This window comes from Paralichthys olivaceus, chromosome 14, assembly GCF_024713975.1.
Source record: "Paralichthys olivaceus isolate ysfri-2021 chromosome 14, ASM2471397v2, whole genome shotgun sequence".
Lineage (NCBI taxonomy): Eukaryota > Metazoa > Chordata > Actinopteri > Pleuronectiformes > Paralichthyidae > Paralichthys > Paralichthys olivaceus.
The window spans coordinates 11453667-11475269 of NC_091106.1; the positions used below are offsets into that span (position 1 = coordinate 11453667).

At 38.4% G+C, this 21603-nt stretch overlaps 1 protein-coding gene across 1 annotated transcript in view; it reads left to right on the plus strand.

Moving 5' to 3' along the window:
- The window catches only part of lmbrd1 (LMBR1 domain containing 1), a 53151-nt gene that overhangs the window by 11955 nt on the left and 19593 nt on the right, over positions 1-21603 (plus strand). The window contains exons 4-9 of the mRNA XM_069538840.1: positions 666-763; positions 1688-1755; positions 5152-5240; positions 10356-10429; positions 18659-18784; positions 19380-19532. Of these exons, the coding sequence (XP_069394941.1) occupies positions 666-763; positions 1688-1755; positions 5152-5240; positions 10356-10429; positions 18659-18784; positions 19380-19532 (608 nt within the window). The remainder of the gene's footprint in view (positions 1-665; positions 764-1687; positions 1756-5151; positions 5241-10355; positions 10430-18658; positions 18785-19379; positions 19533-21603) is intronic.

Consider the following 21603-nt stretch of genomic DNA (forward strand, 5'->3'; position numbering starts at 1 on the left):
GGGGGATTATTAATTTTGGTATATCATAACACACTTTTATTTACAAAGCCAGAGTGTAAGTCACTTTTTTAGTGCGGTATCAATGTTTCTTGATAATTTATCCTTTTGTCTCAGAAACATCTTGGATTTGTACAATGTGCCACTGCAGCTTATGATAACAGAGTCTATAAATATGTTTTCTTGAAATGCCATTCCAAAATCCAACAACTCTCTGGCATATTTGATTTTCACAAAGTTCCATTGTCTTCAATAAGTGAATGGTGTGACTGAAAAAGGGAACTGCGTTGGTTTGTGCCTGTGGAAAGCATAAATAAAGCATATTCTTCACAGGATTCAGCTTTGATGTCTTCTCTACATTGCCTTTAGCCTGTCAAAGGAAATTCAACATCATTTCAAGTGAATGAACAGAGAACGTCCTACAGTAATATCAAACTTGCATGAGAGGAATGTTTGATGACTTGGATTGACTATACAGGAAATAGTACCCAATGCAAATCTCAATCTAAAATATTATATTTTAATAAACTAATAAAGATATAACATCAAAGTTTCTGAATATGTATTAGACTTTAATGGTGTATAGCAGGTGGCGACACAGCATGCTATTTGGCATTAAATGATATTTGACTCATGCTTGTATTCCAATGTTCTTTCTGTCCTTGCAGCACTTTACTCCATCATACTGTTCTGTGTCTTCCTATGGATCCCTTTTGTTTACTTCTACTATGAAGAGAGGGATGACGACAATGTGAACAAATGCTCGGTGAGAACACAGCTTTTCTTTTTTTTCAGTGCATAACTCTGTAGCCTGCATAAATGTGGTGCTGAGGAATTCAAATTTCATTCAGGTGATTCATTGTGGCTGACCAGTATGGTAATGCAAAAATGTCCTGAAGTAATATCAGTTGAATTTCCCAGGAAACTTAAGAAAATATGAATCCTTTTCCCTGCACACACAGTTTTACACAACAAACAATGAAGACAAATATCCAAGTCTCCAACCACTCATTTCCATCCTGGTTTCACCAGTGTGAAGCATGATTATATATTTCCTTGGGTAAAGTTATGAAGCTTGTAAATTTGAATGTTTTGTTCCCTGGTTCTGGAAAAATTACATCTCATTCACCTACACTTTTGGAGATAAAATGATAAATAACTAGAAAATCCACTTATTTGCTTACTTTTGTGAAAGGCCTTGACGATACAGAGGGCTCTTACATTGCGTTTATACAAGAAGTATAAGGAAATATATTTTTGGCTGTAAAAATAGTCATACTGTCAAACTTCTGCATTCATAATTTAATGTATAGGCCCCACATTGTCACCTACATTTTTTTTTAAATCCCTATCTTTAGAAGTCTTTTCATTGATGGATGTACCAAACAGCCGCTATCTCCCGGTGCCTTTTCTCCCTTCTATGTGTCAGTTTTGAGCTGACAGAGGCACTTTCTCTCACAGACAGGGAGGTCTTTTGTATTATTACTTTAAAAGCACCTTGAATAGCACTGGGAGTGACGTGTTATCTCCGCCGGGTCAAACGGCATCTACACTAACTCTCTATAGCTCTCACCCGCCAGGGTCCTTTGCTAAATAGAGTATGACCCCCATCCCTCACTCACAATGAATAATAATATCTCACTCATGGCCGTGATTGACCAGTTTCATTTTTTTTCCTCTGTTATTACAGCAAGTGAAAAACGCTCTGAAGTACACAGTTGGATTCGCCATTGTCTGTGTGGTTCTTCTTTTAATTGGGTAAGTTGGAGACATGTAAGGCCTCTTCTGCTTCAATACACATTATATGGTAGGGAGGGGTGGACATATCATTTTGTTCGGTTAATAAGCGACGGAACACTTCAAACAGCTGCACTGCCATTTGTCTGCCCATGCAAAGCCATTCAAGGAAAAATAACTGTATCCTTCACTAGATATAGGCACAGTATATTTTTGATTTTTCAATTAAATTTAAAAAAAGTGGATTAACTGGATCCTTGCATTAGCTCTATGTATAACACACACACTAATTTACTTTCTTTTGTGACATCCTATATTGCGTCCGCAAATTTTTCTTGTTGCACATTTTCATCCATGTCACATTTATCCACCGGTATTTTTTTTATTGGTTGTGTTCAGGAGCACCTGCTCAGTGTTATAGATTTCCTTTGTAACAGTGAAAGCAAAATGCCTGGAGTTCAGCCTATGCATTTAATGTGCTCTCTCAGCCATTAAATGGTGAACTGGAGGGACGCTCACCTGGTTTGGGAATGACTGTACAAGACTTTCTTATAGCTTGAAGTTTGGAAGTTAGGACTTTTATAGACAGAAGCAATTTAGTTGCTCTTTCCTCATGGATTGGGACTATTGCTGTTTTTGTTCTGGCACTTGTTACTTTAGTGCTTTGATTTTTAACAACAAGAGAGCTTTTATCCAGGGCTGCTTTTCTGATACAAGAAACGTAATGGCTCTGTTTGGTGACTGTTCACTCAGGAGTTCTGGACTTTACATCACAAGGCTTTTGCTCGTTGTCTTTGTCTTGAAAAGTTGTGTGTTAAATGTCCTCTGATCTTTCACTGCTACAGGCTTTTCTTTTCCAAACGCAACTGCAAATAACTTTTTTTAACAAGTAATTTAAAATGTTTTCAGACACGGACTATAGATAATATGCAGTAGGATTCGAACAATTACATTCACAACAGGAACAGTACTTGAATCTTTCCAATTTGACATCTTCCTCATTGTCTTCTGTGTGTATGACACCTGCTATTCAACCTGAGATAATTGTATGATTTTTCCTCTTTCAGTTTGCCATCGTCCGTCACATGTCAGAAACATTAACAATACAGCCAATCACTTGTGATGAATTCTCCAGACAATATCTTTATTCTCACATGACTTCACTCTGATTTTCAGGAGAGTGCAGTGCATGTCAGTCTCATATTCTGCCTTTAAGAATTATCGTTTATCTTATTCTGCAGAATATTAATTAATACTTAGCACCACTTTCTAGGTTCCTTTAAAGAAAATAACCTAATTTACTGTGGTTTTTATTTGAATCCCAGGTAAAGCAAGTTGAGCTCTGCCAGAGAGCCAGAGTATGTTGCTTCCTGTTTCATTTTTCTCAGAGGACGATTTCCAGAATTTCCGAATATTCGATAATTTAACTCCTATATTTTATTTAGTCCCAGCTTTGATGTGGGACTTCCAGCTTGTTTTAGAAGCTCGGCTGAAGAGTTCTATACCAACTGTAGCCAGGCCACAGAATGGAAAAACAAGGCTCGAGCATTAGTCGGGATGTTTTGAAAAGTGTGAATATTTCGTGGTCATTTAAGTTCAGCTGGACAAAGTTATATCCTTACAGCTGAGGAGAAGAGTTGGGTTAAGGTCACTTTGATGAGGTGCTTTTTTTCTTAAAATGAAAAATTACACATAACATGACCGAAGGGAATTACATGCACTTGAGAAAGATTAAGTGCAAGTGTGGACTCCAGGGGATATCAACATGATGCCGGGGCAGATGAGGCCCATTGAACCATTTTGTATTTTGCATTTGAGACAAAGAGAAGTCTCTGATATGCTGAGCTAATGTCCTTCACTTCCCCTGGTGATTTTTCTTTTACTTTTAATTTGGAAAACCATTTTTAATCTTCCTAAAAGAATCACAGCATAGGCAGCATATTTCATTAGACTTTTAGAGCTAGATACTAAGAGGGTTACTGGCCTATTTCACTGTTGTCTGTCAAGAGGGATTAATGATCAATGGAAAAAGATTTCATGATCAGTGCATTTAAAATCTGCACTGAAATCGAGCATCAATACTGCTGACCCATATTTTCATGCATAAAGATATAGTGGCGGTCTTAAGAAAGGCTGTTTCTGTAGGGCTGACAAAACATGTTTTCCATTTTTCACCACATTGAGGAGCTCTTATATCTTTGTCTAATAAACCTTGGACATTTTCTTGGTCCGGTTATTTGTTCCTTTCCAAAGTAAATTGAAAAGGATAGGAGGGGGCATAGAGTTTAAAAGACTGTCCATTGTGTTAAGAATAACAATTAATCCAGTTTTCAAGGGTGCGTCCAAGGTGGATGAGCAAAAGCTCAATGAAATGGTTTGCAAGATCCTTTTTAAATGATTGGTAGGCTCTTCACAGTGAATACATATAATTCAGGCTATTTTTGTCATAATTTAATATGTCAGTGTACTCTGACACATTTTAAAGATATTTTTTAGGTTTAAAAAATGAATAATTTAATTTAATCTTAAATGAATCTATATGACTCTTTCAGCAGATGAACACATTCATGGTATTCTTTGTATATTGGAAACCAAATTAATTTTGTTAACAAACTGTGTCCCATCTTCATTGCGGACGTTGGGGGTAGATTTGCTTCATCCCAAACCAGCTCGATAGGGTTTAAGTCTGGAGACTGTGTTGGTCTTCCAGCATCTGAAGCCACAGTCTAATTCTTCTCCTTTAATGCGTTGGATCTTGCTGTAGGAGGAACCCTTGACCAACCAGTCTGTCTTCCTTTGTGACTTACCCTTTCTCACACCACTCAGATAGCAATATACCGAATACTGCCTGCAGTACAGTGTTGTCCTCATAATTCATCAGAGGGTGTAGTAACACAGTTTCTTCCAATACTGCTTTTGTACAGACAGAGGGTTTGTAAGTCAACAAAAGTTGGAGCACCTGTTGGAATTGTTAACAACTTCCAAAGGCTTAATTTATCATGTTGCTGCAGGAAAACTCCAAGTTCCCAGACTTGGTTTTAGGGTGAAGATATAACTAGAATAAATTTGTCCTTCAGTTGTGAAGATTCAAAGTAGAGGAAAAGCACAGGTCAACTTACACAGCATGTTGTTTCTACAGTGGATAGCATATACTGTGAAAACCTCCTGTCTGTATTTCTCTGACTCTTTCTCAGTAACAGCAATGACACTTCTTCTTAGGTCCGCCTGTGATGAAATGATGAAAAAGCAGGATTTTTTTCTTTCATTGTCTATGTGCAGAACCTGTGTGTGTGTGGCACATTTAGGGAATGCACCACATACTGAAGCCATCAATGCCAGGACAAGGAATCAACTGAAGCATATTAGCAGCCTAGACACTTGCAACCTAATGCACTTAACTTCTTCTGTTGCTTTCAGAGCCTTTGTTCCACTTGAAGCCCCACCTGACAAGAATTCCTCTCAGTGGGAGAAAGTACAATACCTTTTTGAAGAGCTTGGGAGTAGTCGTAAGTAGTCTTACTTCATACTTTCTTTCTATTATTTTCTTTCTATTGTCTTATAGTGATGATGTAAAGTCTAAAGGTTTGTTTAGATAGAGCAGGGAGTACATTTTACAAAACAAATATTTTCTTTTTAGAAACTGCATTTAGGCATTTTGATGACTACTCATCGACCCACCTCTGTATTGATGTTGTTGAAAGCTCTCAGTTTATTTAAGAAATTGCACTTTGATAACATGACACTTATTGTAGATTCATTTCTGCATTCGTTTTTCTTATAGGTCCTTGCTAAATATTTCAAAAACAGTAACTTTAAAGCCTAAATATCAGTGTAGCATACAATGGTAAATCATATTCTTAGTAAATAATGGTTGACTTCACTTGCTAAACAGAGCATTCATTCTGTTAAGCTGATGCAAATGCAAGATCATTGCCAAATATGTTCTCCTAAGAGTCCTCTGACCCTTTGTCACTTGGGAATCAAAGAGGAAGTTGAACCATCTGGCTCTCTTCACAATAGTGGACCCCTACATGCTCTCCCTAGCCTTCCTTTCTTGGCACAGGAGGAAATTGCTCGCTGCTAGGAGGAAATGTTAGGATCATCCCTTTTCTAATCCCCATCTCTTCTCTCTCCAGATGGGAGGTTAATTGCATAAAGGAAAGGCACTTTTGCCACATAACCCTGCTAACTGCTTTGCAGTGACTCTTCATTAAGGCCACTACATCTTTAATGGGTCCATCATTACATTTGTTGCAACTAATGCAGTCCCTGTTCAAAATGTGGCTGTCAGCAGGGGCTGATTGCTTGGCATCGTGTTGATCCAGCTTGTAGTTTTCTTGAGAACATCATCCAAACTCACATCATGCAAATTACCCATTGTAGAAACATACAAATGTACGGTGGTACCAAACCCCCCTGGGGCCGGCGGGGGAAAATAATAGAGCTACATGAAAATGAGTAGACGTAGAGTTTAGAAATCTCTGTGCCTGGTTTATAAGCTGTGCTGTCTGATTCATATTGTGTGGCCCCTGATTTTTAAACTGCGCCCTTAGATATAGGCACTCAAACAACTTGGTCAACAAAGGAAAAGCACAGCAAATGCAACATTACATAATGAAAAGGGTAAAACATACAATGCACCACTAAGTATAGCGGGAAATCCACCCTGACGTTACTTGGTTTGCAAGTGAAAAGAAATAAATACAGTTTCATATTCCTTCATTTATAGATTGATGTTCCAGTGCTGCCCGAAGGTTTCCCAGACAGGGAGCTATTAATGTTGGTATTCAGACCATAACAGTATCAAGCCTCAAGGGGGGTTGAGTTGGTGTGAGTCCAACCTTAACTGGGAAGAGTGAAACATTTCGAACACATAGCTGTTCCTACCAATCATTTTTTGCGAACTTAGTCATGTGTAAAAATAGAGGATCTTATTTTTTAAATGTATTTGAGGCTTCAGTTGACAGACCTACAGTGAGGGAATTGGAGGGACGCTGTTGATCCAATCTCCATTGATCTTTTGACATTTTCAGCCGTCTCTCAATTTTGCTATCGTGCTTCATCTGTACTGATGTGGTTTCCCTCAAATGTGGGATTATGCGTCCAAAATATCTCCTTAAATACAAACTGTTATCTAACCCTGTTTCCCAATTTATTTTACTTTGTCAGGTTTACCACAAAAACAGAAAAAAACAGCCATGATGGTGTCGGATAAGCTTCCCAACTTTGCTTTAAGCCTCTATATGTTGTTATATGGAAGAAAGAGGTTATCATACAGCTAATGATATCCCATTCCATGAACATATAGCGTCTTCCTCCTTCCTTTTGATGATCCTGTCATTATACAGAAGCGGGTGCTCAGGCTAAAGGAGCTCCTTAATAAACCCCTCTCTGTACAAGTCTCATGCATGCACACAAGCCTGAAGGGTTATATGTGGAGTGAGATAAGAGCTACCTCATTCCATTGCAGTTGGAATCAAAGCTGTACAGATGTGGCAGCACTGCCGATAATAGACAATATTCCCTCTGTTTAATCCGCGGAAAATGTGCTCAAGAAACCAAGAAGAGTGGCAGCAAACATCTGTCCTTCGCTTTGTGTCGAGTTCATGTACAGAATGTTCTCCACGCAGAACATGGAGCAATTGTCTATTTTACCAAGCTCACCACTAAACAAAGGCAGCATAATCGCAACGAAACACTCAGGAAGAGTAAACATGCATTCAAATGTTAATTTTCTGCCCAGATATAAGACTTCAAAGTTTTTTCTTTCTGCATATGATACAATAGGGTGCAGGTATATAATTAATCTCCATTTTCTACCTCTTTGTCCTGCTGCATATGAAATACCTACAAAAGAAAGTGATACATGTTATAAACGGCACAAATCAGCCATGTCCTGAATACTGATGGATTATTGCCAATCAAATGCCAGTGTCAAGGAGAAAGGCACGCTGAGAGCCACCTATGCCTGTGCTGACAGGTGGGCCGGGCGCGATGAAGCTGCTGCTGAGAGGATGTTGGATATCTATAAAGGGACAACTGTGTTGCTTTTTACGTGAAACCCTATGACAGGTGGGATCTTGACAGGGGAGAGAGGCAATCACTCTCTTTATCAATCCCTGTCTTTTAACTCCAGCTCTGACAGCTGGTGTGACACCTACTGTTGCCCTTGCATGATGGGTGGTCCCCTCTCTGCCTGCACCAACTCAACCTACATACACCGAAAAATCCAGCTGTGTAAACACTGATTGTGATCAGTATGACAGTGAATACAAAACATGGTGAACAGATGCGTCTCCAGAGGAAGGCTTCACCACCGTGTGTTCATTAAAAGCAAATATTAAGAGTACCAGCATGCCAACACGGTGCCTTGTCCTTGTGAGGAACGTTCTTAAGAAATGTAAGCAAGTTAGGACAGACGCATCTTTTCCGGATGTTCTGTGTTCGTGATATCTGGTGTGTTGTTAGTTGAGATGCAAAACATTTAACTTTACTTTAACTGTCAGCTGGATCTGAGACATTGAAAGGATCAGTTCACCCAACTAACTAAAATAATGCCACTTACCTTCATGATGTTTAGCCGTGTGTTATCATTAGTGTCTTTGTCATATCTGTCTCCATATTGAAGAGCATTGCAAGGTTGTGGGACTTGAAAGGTAGATTTAAGAAAGGTGAAAGAAGCCGATATAAACATGCTCGGACTCTGAGTGGTTTGAACAATGGTTCCATGTACAAAAATTCTGGATCCTAAAATATCCATATTGTTACAAAAGCATGTTAGCAGATCCTTCTTACTGGATAAATTCCCTCGTCTTTTAAATCTATCACTTGTTTGTTATGCAGGGTTTCTAAAGATTTGTTGTCTCCAATCCTCATATAGGATTAAGATTATTTCCTTGGTCTTGACAATGATTCTCCTGATCAGCAGAATAAATTGTACTGACTGAATTGTACGCCTCAGTCCCTAGTGTAAGTCAAAGCCTCCATTTGATTATCAACATTTGATAGCACCCATGATTCCCCATCACAAATGTTAGCTGTCTCAGGATTGGTAGTTAACATTAGATTTTGAGTTTGTATTGTGTATCCCTGCCTCTGCGTGTGCACTAGCTTCAGTTTTGTAAGAGTGACATTGGCTCAGTAAATTAGACAAATGTCTGTCTCAGTGGACACACAGCACTCCTGTTGCTCTTGCACAGCAACGTTTCCCACTGAATTGGCCTCTATTGTAGCAGCTGATAGTGGGGGTTGGGTGAGGGTTTCTTCATCGCCAATTTCTTTGTAACAATAAATAACTGATCGAGCTCAATAATCTCCCTCCATGTGGTGTTAAACAAATTAGAAAATGTATTTTTTTCATAATCTCACCTATTGCCTTTGCCATAGCAGCCTCTGTCACAGCAGCATGTTCTCCTCCTCCTCATCTCCTACATCCTTCTCTTCATTAGCTACAGTTATTCCTTCCAGACCATGACTTGCTGCTACAGCTGCCATAGTGGCTCCGGTTGAAGCCTGCAAATAGTTGATTGGATAAATAATCATATTATAATCAAGAATACCTCTAGTCTGGACTGTCTTTGCTCCTCAGAACAAAACCTTTTGAGTCTAAACATTTTTAATATTCATTTGTTATTAGGGAACAAACATTCAGAGTTTAACAATTAATATTAACGTCATACACTTACATGGGCAGTTGATACTGACTAACAGCTTTGCTGGCCATCCTCTTTGCACGGGAGAGTCAACCACAAACCTCCTTACTGCACATGATACAGTATGTTTTTTGTTTGATGCAGTGTGTTTAGATGGACAGGTCAATTGTTAAAGCAGTATGTCCCATTAATCATCTAGACCATCTTGTCATTCCACAATGAATGATTTTTAAAAAGAACTTAAGAAGATGTTTCTGACTTGGTATTTTGCTCCAGTGCTGCATTGTATAGCTGTGTACAACACTATGCAGTGCTATTTACCATGTGCTCATTCTTGTTATCGACCATAAAGTTTTGACCATCCACAGACAGTCACATATCATAGTTTGAGCTGCATTTTTGTGCATATCCACAAGTTCTCTCTCTCATTCAAGAACTTGTCTTTCATGCTTTAATCTGTGTACCTGTCACTCGCATGAAAACGATGTTCATGCATGTATGAATAAATTAATGAATTCTGTGGGAAAAGCAACAGACAAAGTGAAAATTAAAATCCTTGATGAACCCATTTATACAGACCCGCAAATGTAATGGGATTTAAAGATTTTAACCCTGTCTGTTCGAATTTAAAGTCAACTAGATTAACAGTTTCTTATGAAAATTTCTCATTGCATCATTTACAGGGCTCTAGTGATGACATTTCTGAGCTTCTGTAAACTATTCAAAGAAATTTCAATGTAACTTTACTGAGTCCATGTCGCTGCTTCAATGTTGTTTGAATTCTGGCAACATTTCATCTGTGAATTTAGTATGAAAAGTAATAAAAGCCGACTGAAATGCCATCAAAGTGCACTCAAGAAAGTCTTGAAAGCTCTTGCTAGTTTGTACCAGTGTCAAAGATTCTATTGATGTTTCTTTCAGAGGCCTAAGGTTAAATCTCTAATGGCTTTCCTTTCCCTCCACCTCCAGATGGTCTACCAGCTCTATCTTTCTCCATCAGCACCTTGACCTTGATTGGCATGTTGGCAGTGATCACTTACACGGTGAGTTGGGACCTGAGACAAGTAGATGATGTTGTTTCTTGTGTTCAGTACACTAATTGAGGCAAATTATTCAGTGAGGTGATTTCCAGACATTATTGAAACATCTGATGTAGATAATGTTGGGTATGGAAAAATAACTCAGAATGCGTGTTTTAGGAAAATACTCTTTCAGGTGCAGTGCAGTTTCTGTAAAATACACCTCATATTCTGCCTTTTTTGGTTGACCTGTACCTTGTGATGGAGCACCCTTTTAATATTAGTCATGCCTTGTGATTTTAGACCTCTGGCATTCAATTGCTCAAATTGCCTCTACTGCTGTCTTTCACCTAAGCACCAGATACTATTGCAAGATATATGTGCACCCTTCTCCGGCTTATCAACCACTTATCAGCTGTCTATTTATATATATATAGATCTACTGCACGGTCCATTAATATATGCCTATATTTTGACTCCCTCAGCATTCTGCAGTTTTCCCCTTTTTCTTAGATCAGGAAATTTGACCGTGCTGTAACACTTAAAATGTCCATTTGTCATAGTTGTTATCTTGGTAACTAGACTGTGAATATTCCCTGGAGGTGGTACTGGTGTCAGGGTGAGAGTAACACAGAGTAGTGGCCTCTGGGGAATAAAAAATAAATCAAACATTTCCAGATCAACCCAGGGATTGAGAGTAAAAGTGACAGCTAACCCCAATCTATCCAGTTTCTTTTGGGCTCAAAGAATCCTACTTGACAAATTGCACAACAATTGAATGTGGAGCTCTAATGAATAATACACAACCCAGTCAAGTAAGTTGTAGAACTAATCTCCCTTTAGGACATATAATCCATCTCAGCTGGGACTTCATCCACTGTTCTCTTACTTTGCTTCTCGCAGGACTCCATAGAGTGGATAATTACCTTGTACATTTTGCGAATGGAAGTGTGCTCACATTTGCACTGACCCCATGTTGCTATGTAAATGCGCCGTGGAGATCGAAACTCCCACCGTGTCTTTGTTTTTGGCGTTTCTTGTTTTGTTAAAGTCAAGAAATCAGGCCTTCAGGCAACAACACCAGCTGCCCCCCCCAACTCTCACAGACACAAATAAATATGCTCTTTTTTATCCCCTCATTTACTTTATTTACTCTCTTCTATCTGCAAGCATCAAAACTCTTCTTGGTGGCAACCTACACATATTGGCAAAAAGCTGTGTGATTACTAAGCCTGATTAACTTAATGAAATCTGAGTGAAGCGTCCCGTAAGCACTGGAAATCTTGTCGTGCTAATTTATCACTACTCTCTGCAGAATTGGCCAATGCATACATCTCTATGATGTAAATAGTATATACAACTGCAGGCCAGTGCACCGTATAAAGTAAAGAAAGTTATAGCTTTTACTGCTGTTTTTGGTCTTTTTTTGACATATTGTTTATACAAATGTATTATAAAGAGGCATCCCCTTTAAACAGTGGTGTCTTCTATTTTGACTTGTCTTAGTGTCTGTACAACTTTCTGCTAAACTGAACAAATCCCTATAACAGTTTATATGTAAGAAGTTTATCTGAAGCTGCAGATGTGATCTATAAAGGTGATCTTGTACGGTTACAGTCCTGTAGTATATCAAATAGAACACAACCTTAGATGGGATGACACTTAAAGACTGTGTTCAGATCTAGAATTAACATCCAGACTGGGTAAAAACATAATTTCGTCTTCAGGAACATAAATGACGTACTTTAACATTTGAATATAGAGCGGGTAAGAGTGCTCCGATTCAAGGAAGCACTTTAATGCCAGATGTGAACAGGGTCTAAGTCATAGAAAAATGAATACAATTGCATTACATACATATATTACGAAGATACTCTAGGTATACTATCATCAACCAGTCATCTAATTAAGTATTTTCTTTGTTAACGAAGTAATGCAATTTACACAACTTTGTACCTTTAAGAATTTGAGATAAAAGTAGCTTCATATTTATGCAAATCCATAATTATGGGGAACATCCTCCACATTACTTGGAATGTTTGCACATGCATATTCCCTCTATATATTATCCCCCTTTGTGCTTGATTGTACCCAGCAGTGATGACATGAGAGCGATCAGGCTGATCTCAAAGCTCATACATCATGTGAAGTACTTTGGTTTCATTTAAAAGCTTGGCCAGCTTATTGACTTATGACTCTCATGGCTCTGTCTCCTGTGGACCAACCTTTCTCTTGCTCTTAAATTGCCAGCCATAAGGTGCTGACGCCAGGCTAAAGTTGAGAAGATTAATATCAGTTGATCTAATCGCAGGCCCTGAGATTGACCTCAGGAGATAGGGTCTCTGAGTGAATGAGGAAGCCACTAATATTTTAGGTTTCTCCAATCCTTTGATGCTTGTCGGATTTTTTCATTTTACATTCACAATTTGTTATTATTATATTATATCTATAAAATATTTCTGTTTCACCAATATACTTTTAACCAATGTTTAACATTTAGTCTGTAGTTTTTCTAATCCTAAATATCAACTAAAAGATAGATCTACGTAAAACTTACATTATTAGGGCAGTAACTCTTTATATGGCAATTACAGTCTTCAAAATAATACCATAACAGTGTCTGTATCTGTATTCATATGGTCAAAATTAAGTTCATTAGAGATCCATAAGTACAGGTTCATAAGTGTGCAAAAGATTTCTTGAAGCATTTCATTTTACATTAACATGAGCAACTACATGATTATTCGACCACTTTTCTGGCATTGTCCTTTAACCTCACAGACGGCTTTATACAATTACTGCAATTATAGAAGAATAAAACTTTCTACAATGTCTTTCAAAACCTTTAAAGATTGCTCTGAAGGAGGCAGCCTGGGAAGCAAGTTAGTCAACCATGGCAGGCTTTTTTTTCAATACTGGACTGCCAGTTGAATTTCTTTTTGTAGATAATTGGATAAAATTGCTCTCTATTCAAAGAAACTTTTAAAGGTTTCATTCCCGCTCAACCTCCTGCAAAAATATATGTCATAAAGCAGTAGTTAGTCCTCAACCAAGTCCATATAAAAATCATTTTATTCATCCAAAGTAATATTGTGCCAGGATCAACATGGGGCATGAAGGAGTTGAAAGTGCTTTTCATTGGCCACTATCACATTATTTAACGGTTTCCACACATTCAGCCTCTCCACATACTATTTTAAACCATTTTTTTTTAATTTAAGAGCATTTCTTATTTCCTCATTAAATTTACACCATAAGCAACTGTCTCGAAACTTCATAAAAGCCCATGACAGTTTTCAATAAATCCAAACACAGATGATGCTGCAGTTTGTTGCTGTGGGAAAGAGCAGGGTAACATTTGGTTGGATGCTGGGTCATACAATTTAATTGTTGTAATTGTAGCTCTTGATGCGCAATAATATACAATTAATATTGCTGCAATATAGGAGGCCTGTTTAATAAAATAGTCGTACTTATCATGAATCAGCACTCTCCTAAATCTTCCAGTTGGCAATGCACTGGGGGATTGTTTTATATAATAGTGATCAATACACTGCAAATGTGCTGTAACATGAGGACTGTATGGATTTAATAACAAGCTTATTTCATGTATCTATTAGAGAAGGATGTTATTAGCATAAATGGGTATTTATTTTGATGCCGGAAACCTGTCTTGCCCTTTGGTGACAGAGGAGGACACCTAACGTTCCTTTGGTGAGGCTGAACTGGGTATCGCTGCAGCTGTGTGAAACTTAAAGCCTTCTCTGTGAAATAAGTTGCATAGAGAAACACAGAGATGCAATGTCCCTCAGTTGATGGCCACTAAACTATTGAAAACCTGCTCTGCATGGAACAAGCAACAGTTTCATTTAAACTTCATGCAGACAGAATGAGGTCCAGCTATTTGTGACCAACATTGCATTGGTTAAGACCTAAAACAAAGGCTTTTCATAACAGAGATTTTCACGCATCAAAGCAAGAAATGCACAGGGAGAGGTAATAACATTCATGATGGCTGCATTTCATGTTTTAGCCAAGTCCAGACATCTGTTTTTGTGAATGTGCAGTCTTACTGGGACAGATACAGGAATTGAGCCACCATCAAGGTAATTATTTTTCACCTGCTTTTCCTATTTAAAATGTCAAAAGGTCTATTGGTTTACAGAAATGAAACCACTCAGTAGAATATATTTCAGGTGAAAGCTTTTCAGTATACGTCAAGCAAACATCTGCTCGTCTGCCCTGTTTACGTATGGATGACATGTTAGAAACCATCATATTATCAGGAGGAAAACCAGATACAATAGATGCAGGCAACAGTTGAATCAGGGAACAGGTGGTGGGCTTTTAAAAGATTTATAAAAGTTCGAAATCAGGCTTTTTAACAATGGGTTAAAATTGATTACAGACAGCAACAGAGCAGTCTGTAGAGGCTGTATTATTATTTTCCTGCATACAGTGTATATATTTTCTATTTCTCGTGCATGCACAGTTTTTCCACAGGCCCTCAACAGGAGCCTATAATCAGCTGGCTGAGCCCTGCACCGTGCCTGTGCTACTGCATCCCTTTTGTGATTTTTCACTTGATATTTAAATGTATTTAAAGATACTTAAATATTTTAATACGTAAGTGTGGCACCTCAGAGTTGCCCCTTAATCACCACTTTGTCAATCCTGACCTCCATTATAATAATAGAGTTAAGGTAGCAACCTTTCTACTCCTGGTGGAAAAGCGGGATCAAATATTTCACTAATCTAATCAGTTTTCAATTTTAAACAACCCTAACCTTTTTTTGGGTCGGACTCTTAAATATAATCTGGAGTTTTTGACTAAATTAAATGATTAACTATAGTAATGTTGTGGTACAAAGAATGTTATGTACATCTATCAGGATAATACTTAATGATAATGAAATGATCTTAGAAGAAAAAGACAGGTTAAAACATGAAAAAGGAGAAAGGATAATTCATCGTCAATCTGTCTAAAAATCTTGAATAAAAGAGAAAACAAGGAACCAACCAATTTACAAAAACTCATTCTGACATGTTTATTAAAAGATCTGATATCTGATGGAATAAAGAGCAGTTGTTTGATTTAGAGAGGAAAAATCATTTGGCTGTAATGCCAAACTGCAAATCAACTCTGGAATAAATGGAGCATCCATCTCTGTTGATGGTCTGTGGGCTGTTTTCCCAGAGGATGTGTTGCTTGACCTAAAAGTGATACACTTTTACAATCTTGGTGGACTGCTGTGGAAGTTGTTCTTGTTTCCACTTGGGACCACAGAGCCGTGTGCTTGCAGTCTAACAAAAGGAGGACTTCAACAAGCAAGCAGTCACAGCTGACCCTTTGAAATCCATAGAGATTCCAAACTCTGTTGAATTTTTGACTTTATTTTCTAGCACTTTCAGCACCTCGCACTTAAACGTTCTCAAAAGGTTGGAGTGAGGTTCCAATCTCTGTGAGACAAGAACCAAATGAATTCATAATAGACTGCAGCGTGCTCAACAGCGCTCAACAATGTGTCTAATTTCCCAAAGATTCAACGACCTCGACCGCGGAGAAGAGGGATAGTTTACAATCCCATTGCTATTTTGAGATGGCTGAGATTTTATGGTGCACTTGTCACCGCTGATTGAATAAACTGAACATAATCAAGAAGAAGTATTGCTAAGGCTCATTAATATCATATTCATCATGTTTTTCCGCCTAGTTATTCTTCTGCCTCTTGAAATGTGACTTGACCGTGTAAAATAAATAACCAGAACAAGCCAAGTGGTGGCATATGCTGCTTGGGGAACCTCTTCTCAATTGTGCAAATCTACCAACATACAGAAATGTGCTGGAGGGTGCAGAGCTTAGGTTACATTCTATTACATTTTTAGTTCTGAGTGTGAAATGCATATTTAGAAAATTACTAGTGAAATACCCTAGCAGACTGATATGAATTTTCAATTAATTGAAAATGTAATTCCCCTCCCTGAAAAGTTGCATTCAAATTGGCAGGGCCAGCAGTTGGCAACCATCTCATCAATTGTCAGGTTGTCGATTGTCAATCATCAACACTCTATTTAATACTTCAGAGTTCATTGAAAACTTGTAAGTGAAGAAAACACTCAAACAGAAAGACAAACTATCAAGACTGTTCCACATCAGGTTTGTGGAGCTTTAATTATTGTTATTTCACATTAGTTTATTTATCTTAGTCACACTTGGTCCCTAACCCGGGATCAAGTCACAGCATTTTCTGTTAAGGCCTCAACTCTTAAGAACAATCTCCCTAAGGAGACACTCATTCTGGTCACACGTACATGCACAGTTCCATTCATACTAATATGAGGGTCTCTGTTGGTCTGGCGTTCCACGCATACGTGCCTGATCCCACAATCCATAACATTCCAATAAGTTGTATATTGTATATACAAGGTACAGGTACAGTTATTTTATAACTGTGCTGTCCACACGTACAGTCAGTGTGGTCCCAAATCGTGGGTTACACACAGACACTCAAGGACTGTAGCTGACCCGACTGGCAGATGCAGAGACTTGGTCCTCTTTTACGTCTCTCTTAAGGACACATTTTTATGAATGTGCTTTCTCCGGACTGAGAATTCACATTCAGCTTTTTATTTACTTTCAATCCACTTGCACGATCTTGCCTACTGTTCATTTTTTATTGTTTTATTTCTTTTCTTTTTTTTTTCTTTTCTCCACTACACCATTTTTATTCTTAGATTTCTCCTCTTATATTATCTAATACTGTAATTCCTTTTGATTGTTTTCAATTGTTTGCCCTCAATTCTTCAGTTTCAACCAGTAAAACTGTGGGTGGAGACATCATCTCTCTACTCCCTTTTAGCTCCACTGTCACGAGTAGAAAGAGCAACAAAGACGAGGCTTGTGTAGGAGACCTGTGTCCAACTCGTTCTCCCTCTCCCACTAAGAAGTCACATGACTCTCTGAATGATTTCGACCAGTAACACCTCCTTCAACCACACACACACACACACACACACACACACTCCCTTTCACTCTGCTCCAAGCTATTTCTGGTTATTACCTTCCACAGTGGATATTAAAATAACTTTAATGAGCATGCATTATGATGTTTGAGCTAAAAATATACATTCCAGCTGACGGTCACCTGTGTGTTTTTCTTTTTTTTTCTTTTATATATCTCCCATGTAGTTGCACATTTGAGAGGATGATGTGTTTCTCTTGGGATCTGGGGCAGGTTTTCCTTTTATGAGTGTGTTTGATATTCGGGACATGCTCCGGCCTTAAGAGCTCCATGATTCATTGCAGGAGGCGACATTCGCCCGTAGCAGAGATCCACAGCAGAGACTAATAATAGTCTGGCTGGACTTAGTATCCCATGTGACATTCTTAATACTACCTAACACTCAGAAACTAGTAAAAGTTGTTTTAGAAAAATATAGGCGCTGACGTTTCCCCTCTTGAAAAATTGAAGAAAGAGGGCAGCATCTTTTGACTGGGCTGAAAGTATCTTTGCACAGAGGGGCCCTTTGTTTTATTATGAACCCATAAAATGGCACTCCTCCAAGACGGCAAATGCGAGACGGCACAGGGAGGGTGAAAAAGCATTGCCCTGTTGCAGTTATTTTCATTTGTATTGATTGGTCGGTTTCCTCGTATTTGAGATGTCCCTTGTTTTTAATTAAAGTTCAAACATTCCTTCAGGAGATTGAATCCCACTGATAGTTGAAAGTGCCTTTTACATTTTCTTTTTTGCACTTATTCTCTCTCTTCTGTCACAGCATGTCATTCTATAATTGTATGTAGAAAAGAAAAGTTTGTTGTGCTTTTCATTTAAATTCACGTCACTCGACACTGACGACACATTGATGCCCCCTCCTCTAACCCAGATTCTTCTCTCTAAATTTCTCCTTGTAAAAATCTCACCAGATCCTGGATGGAGGATGGTGCCGACACATGGGGGCACTGTTAAGCTGTAAATTGCATCAGGATGATATAGGGCAGTGATAGCCACACAAAATGGTTGCAGCAAACTTACCAATAAACCTCATCCCAATTATAGATTCCACCATTTTAATCATTTTTCCTCTATCAGAAATGATACAGCTGGGAACCATATGATTTGCTGTATGTGTTTACCCTCATTTGACTGTTGATGTGTTTCACATTGTGATGTTGTGTGGGTGGATGCACGTGTCGCTTGTGCCATCCCACTCCCGATATGATTTTAATGGTAGTCTTCCTCTGTCTTTCAGGCGTACGGTATGTCTGTGCTGCCTTTGAATCTGATAAAAGGCACCCGGAGTGTGGTGTATGAACGCCTGGAGAACACAGAGGACATTGATGATGTCGAGCATCAGATAGAGAAGCTGAAATCCAAGGTTGGTCTCAACTGATCACACAAAGTGCTGGCACAACATGACATAAACACAGTGCAAATTATCTACAAGTCATGGAAGGAAACGCTACAGATAATTAGATTACCAACAATTATATCTATAAAAATGTTGCCATTTCTTATTATATGCTTCAGTACACACTGCAGTGACTGTGAGTGTATAATCACACATTCAGTGAAAGGTACACATGCATCGCCTTCAGCTGATCAGTCCCTCCTCCTCCTTATCGCTATCTGCCTAGCCTCTCTGTCATTGCGTGCAATTATGAATGGTTAGCATTGTCCTTATCAGCTAACTTCTTAAATGCAGGCCGCACAAGCAAGGAAAACAGAAATGAAGGTATCTATTAGTTGCTCTTTGTTGCCGCTGGAAATGTACAACCCATGCATTCATCATTTCTCTTCTGTCCCTTGCACATAGATATTTATGGCTGAAGTTTAAATGTTGCTTAGAACTCGCAAATACGTTTATTGTTAGAGATCAAAGGTAGATACACAGCACATTTCAGATTATTGCATGTAATTATTTACTGTTTCAAGAATGCACATGATTTATTTGTTGTTTGTCTTCTCGTCAGTGTGCAGATGGACGTCCCCTTTCCTCAAGGGACAGACACAACCTGCAGGAGCTGGAGGGCAAGCTGCAGGTTCTCCAGCGCAGGGGGAGACACCTGGAAATTGCAGAGAGGAACTGCTGCACGAAAGTGGGCAGTGCTCTCAGACCTTTCAAGGTGAGTCTGCATTATGAAATTGGCTCCATACATAGAAGTAAATCATATGTTCGATGTGGACGGCACTGCGTACAAAACGCAATGTCTGGATACTTGAAGTGATCTCATAAACACTATTATTTCTGACTTGTTTTGATTAACACTTTTGTTTTATTATATTCTGACGCAGATTTGAGTTGCGCAATGTCCCACATTTCATTTTCTGTTTTCTCTCTTAATAATTGTGTAATTTAAAAAAAATCTTATTTGGCCAAGTATCATGCCTCTGTTTGTCATCTTCCTCCCAAACAGTTTCTTTGTCCTCATGTTCTTATCTGGACTGCTCTAAATTTACTTTTAGTTCTACTTCACACAACCGCATATTTACAGGATTCCCTCGGGTTCTCTCTTCACCTAATTTAGTCTGAAGTCTCTGGGGGAGACTCACATTTCTCAGGAAGGATCTCATGGTTCCCCAGAGATAAACCTAAGCAACCACAAACTTGTCTTTGGTTCTACTTTTTTCAGGTTGGGCAAGTAATACCTGGATGTTATTATATATACAATTTGAATGTCATTGTTTCCATATTCAAATTGGCCCAAGGGGTTTGGGAAAGGAGGGGTTATAACATCACTTGTTTAATACCCAAAAACAATTCAATCTCTGGGCAACTTTGTACCAACACCTGCAATTATCTTAAGCTGATGCACCTCTGAACATTTTGGAAAGATTTTGAAAATACAGCAGCGTTTTGCACTTTTCATCCATAATCAATACCTTGAATGCATCTTTTACAACCAGCAGGAGCACATATAGGTAGTTTGTGTAGCTTAAACTATCAATAGTGTTGGAAAGATACATCCTGGGAATTCATTTCACACACATTCCATGAAAAAACTATCACATCCTAAATCCCTCAAGGCTGCCCATGACTGCAGCTTCCTGTATCCTTATCCCCAACCACTCAGTCACAGTGAAACAACATCATTTGTTGTTGTTGTTGTCAGTTTGGCAGTAATGATGATTATGACTATCATTATGGCTGCCATTATTCTCAAACCTAAAAAGATCGTAGCCTTTTTTTGTTAAGAGAGTAACCTGTGTGTCCCTGAAATTGAAATTCTACTTAAAAAGGCACTTGATCAGCCTTTGGCAACACTCTCTATTTGCAGTATCTTATTTTTGCATCTTACCTCTTTGCACCTGACTGATATTATTTTTCTCCTCATACATTTCCTGTTTTAGCTGTTGAATGGCTATGAGAAGAGAGATGGGACTGACCCATCGGGTTGCTGCTGTAATGATTCACTGCAATAATCTCCACTCTCTCCTATTCATATTTTTAACCTAATCATCGTGCACATCTGAGTTCTTTGTGGTTTGTTCGTTGGATGTAGCATCGCGCTTACGTGCACATAAAAGCACGCCTGAGTCTCATCTCATCCATCATGTGGAAAAGATGATTATCTCTCAGTTGAGATAAGCTCCAAGCCATATTTTTTGTTTCCATCGTCATTAACCTGAATGAAGTGTCATTTAAAAGCTTTAATCCCGGCTATTCCTAAATGCACTTGCAATACAATTTAAAAAAACAAAAAAAACTCAACTCCAAATGCAGCTACATACAGCATATTCAAATTAATTATTGGTTTGTTGCTTTTAAATAGAACTTCACAGGCACCAATTATATTTTACTGAATACTATAAAATACATTTGTATAAAAATGGACAATCCACCTGCATGAATCAAACTCTCAAGAGCATTTTGCATTTTTCAATACCTGCTGAATAATTGATTGTTCTAAGGGACCAGAGCTGAGAGCAACATGACATGAACAGCACTCTGCACCCGGCTATTCATATTTAACTTCAGCTAATATCTTTTACATTCAATGTACATTGTACTGATGTGACTGATATGTCCTATCTTTCCTCTCCCACACAATATGCCACAGGCGATTCACAGTAAAATAGGTCTCACTGTTTTTAATCATGTTTTCCTTGTCGACAGGACAAGTCCCAACGTCACTTTGTTAGTTTACGTTTTACCACTGCTATTCATTTTCCAGCATTTTACTGCACTGCAGGGAT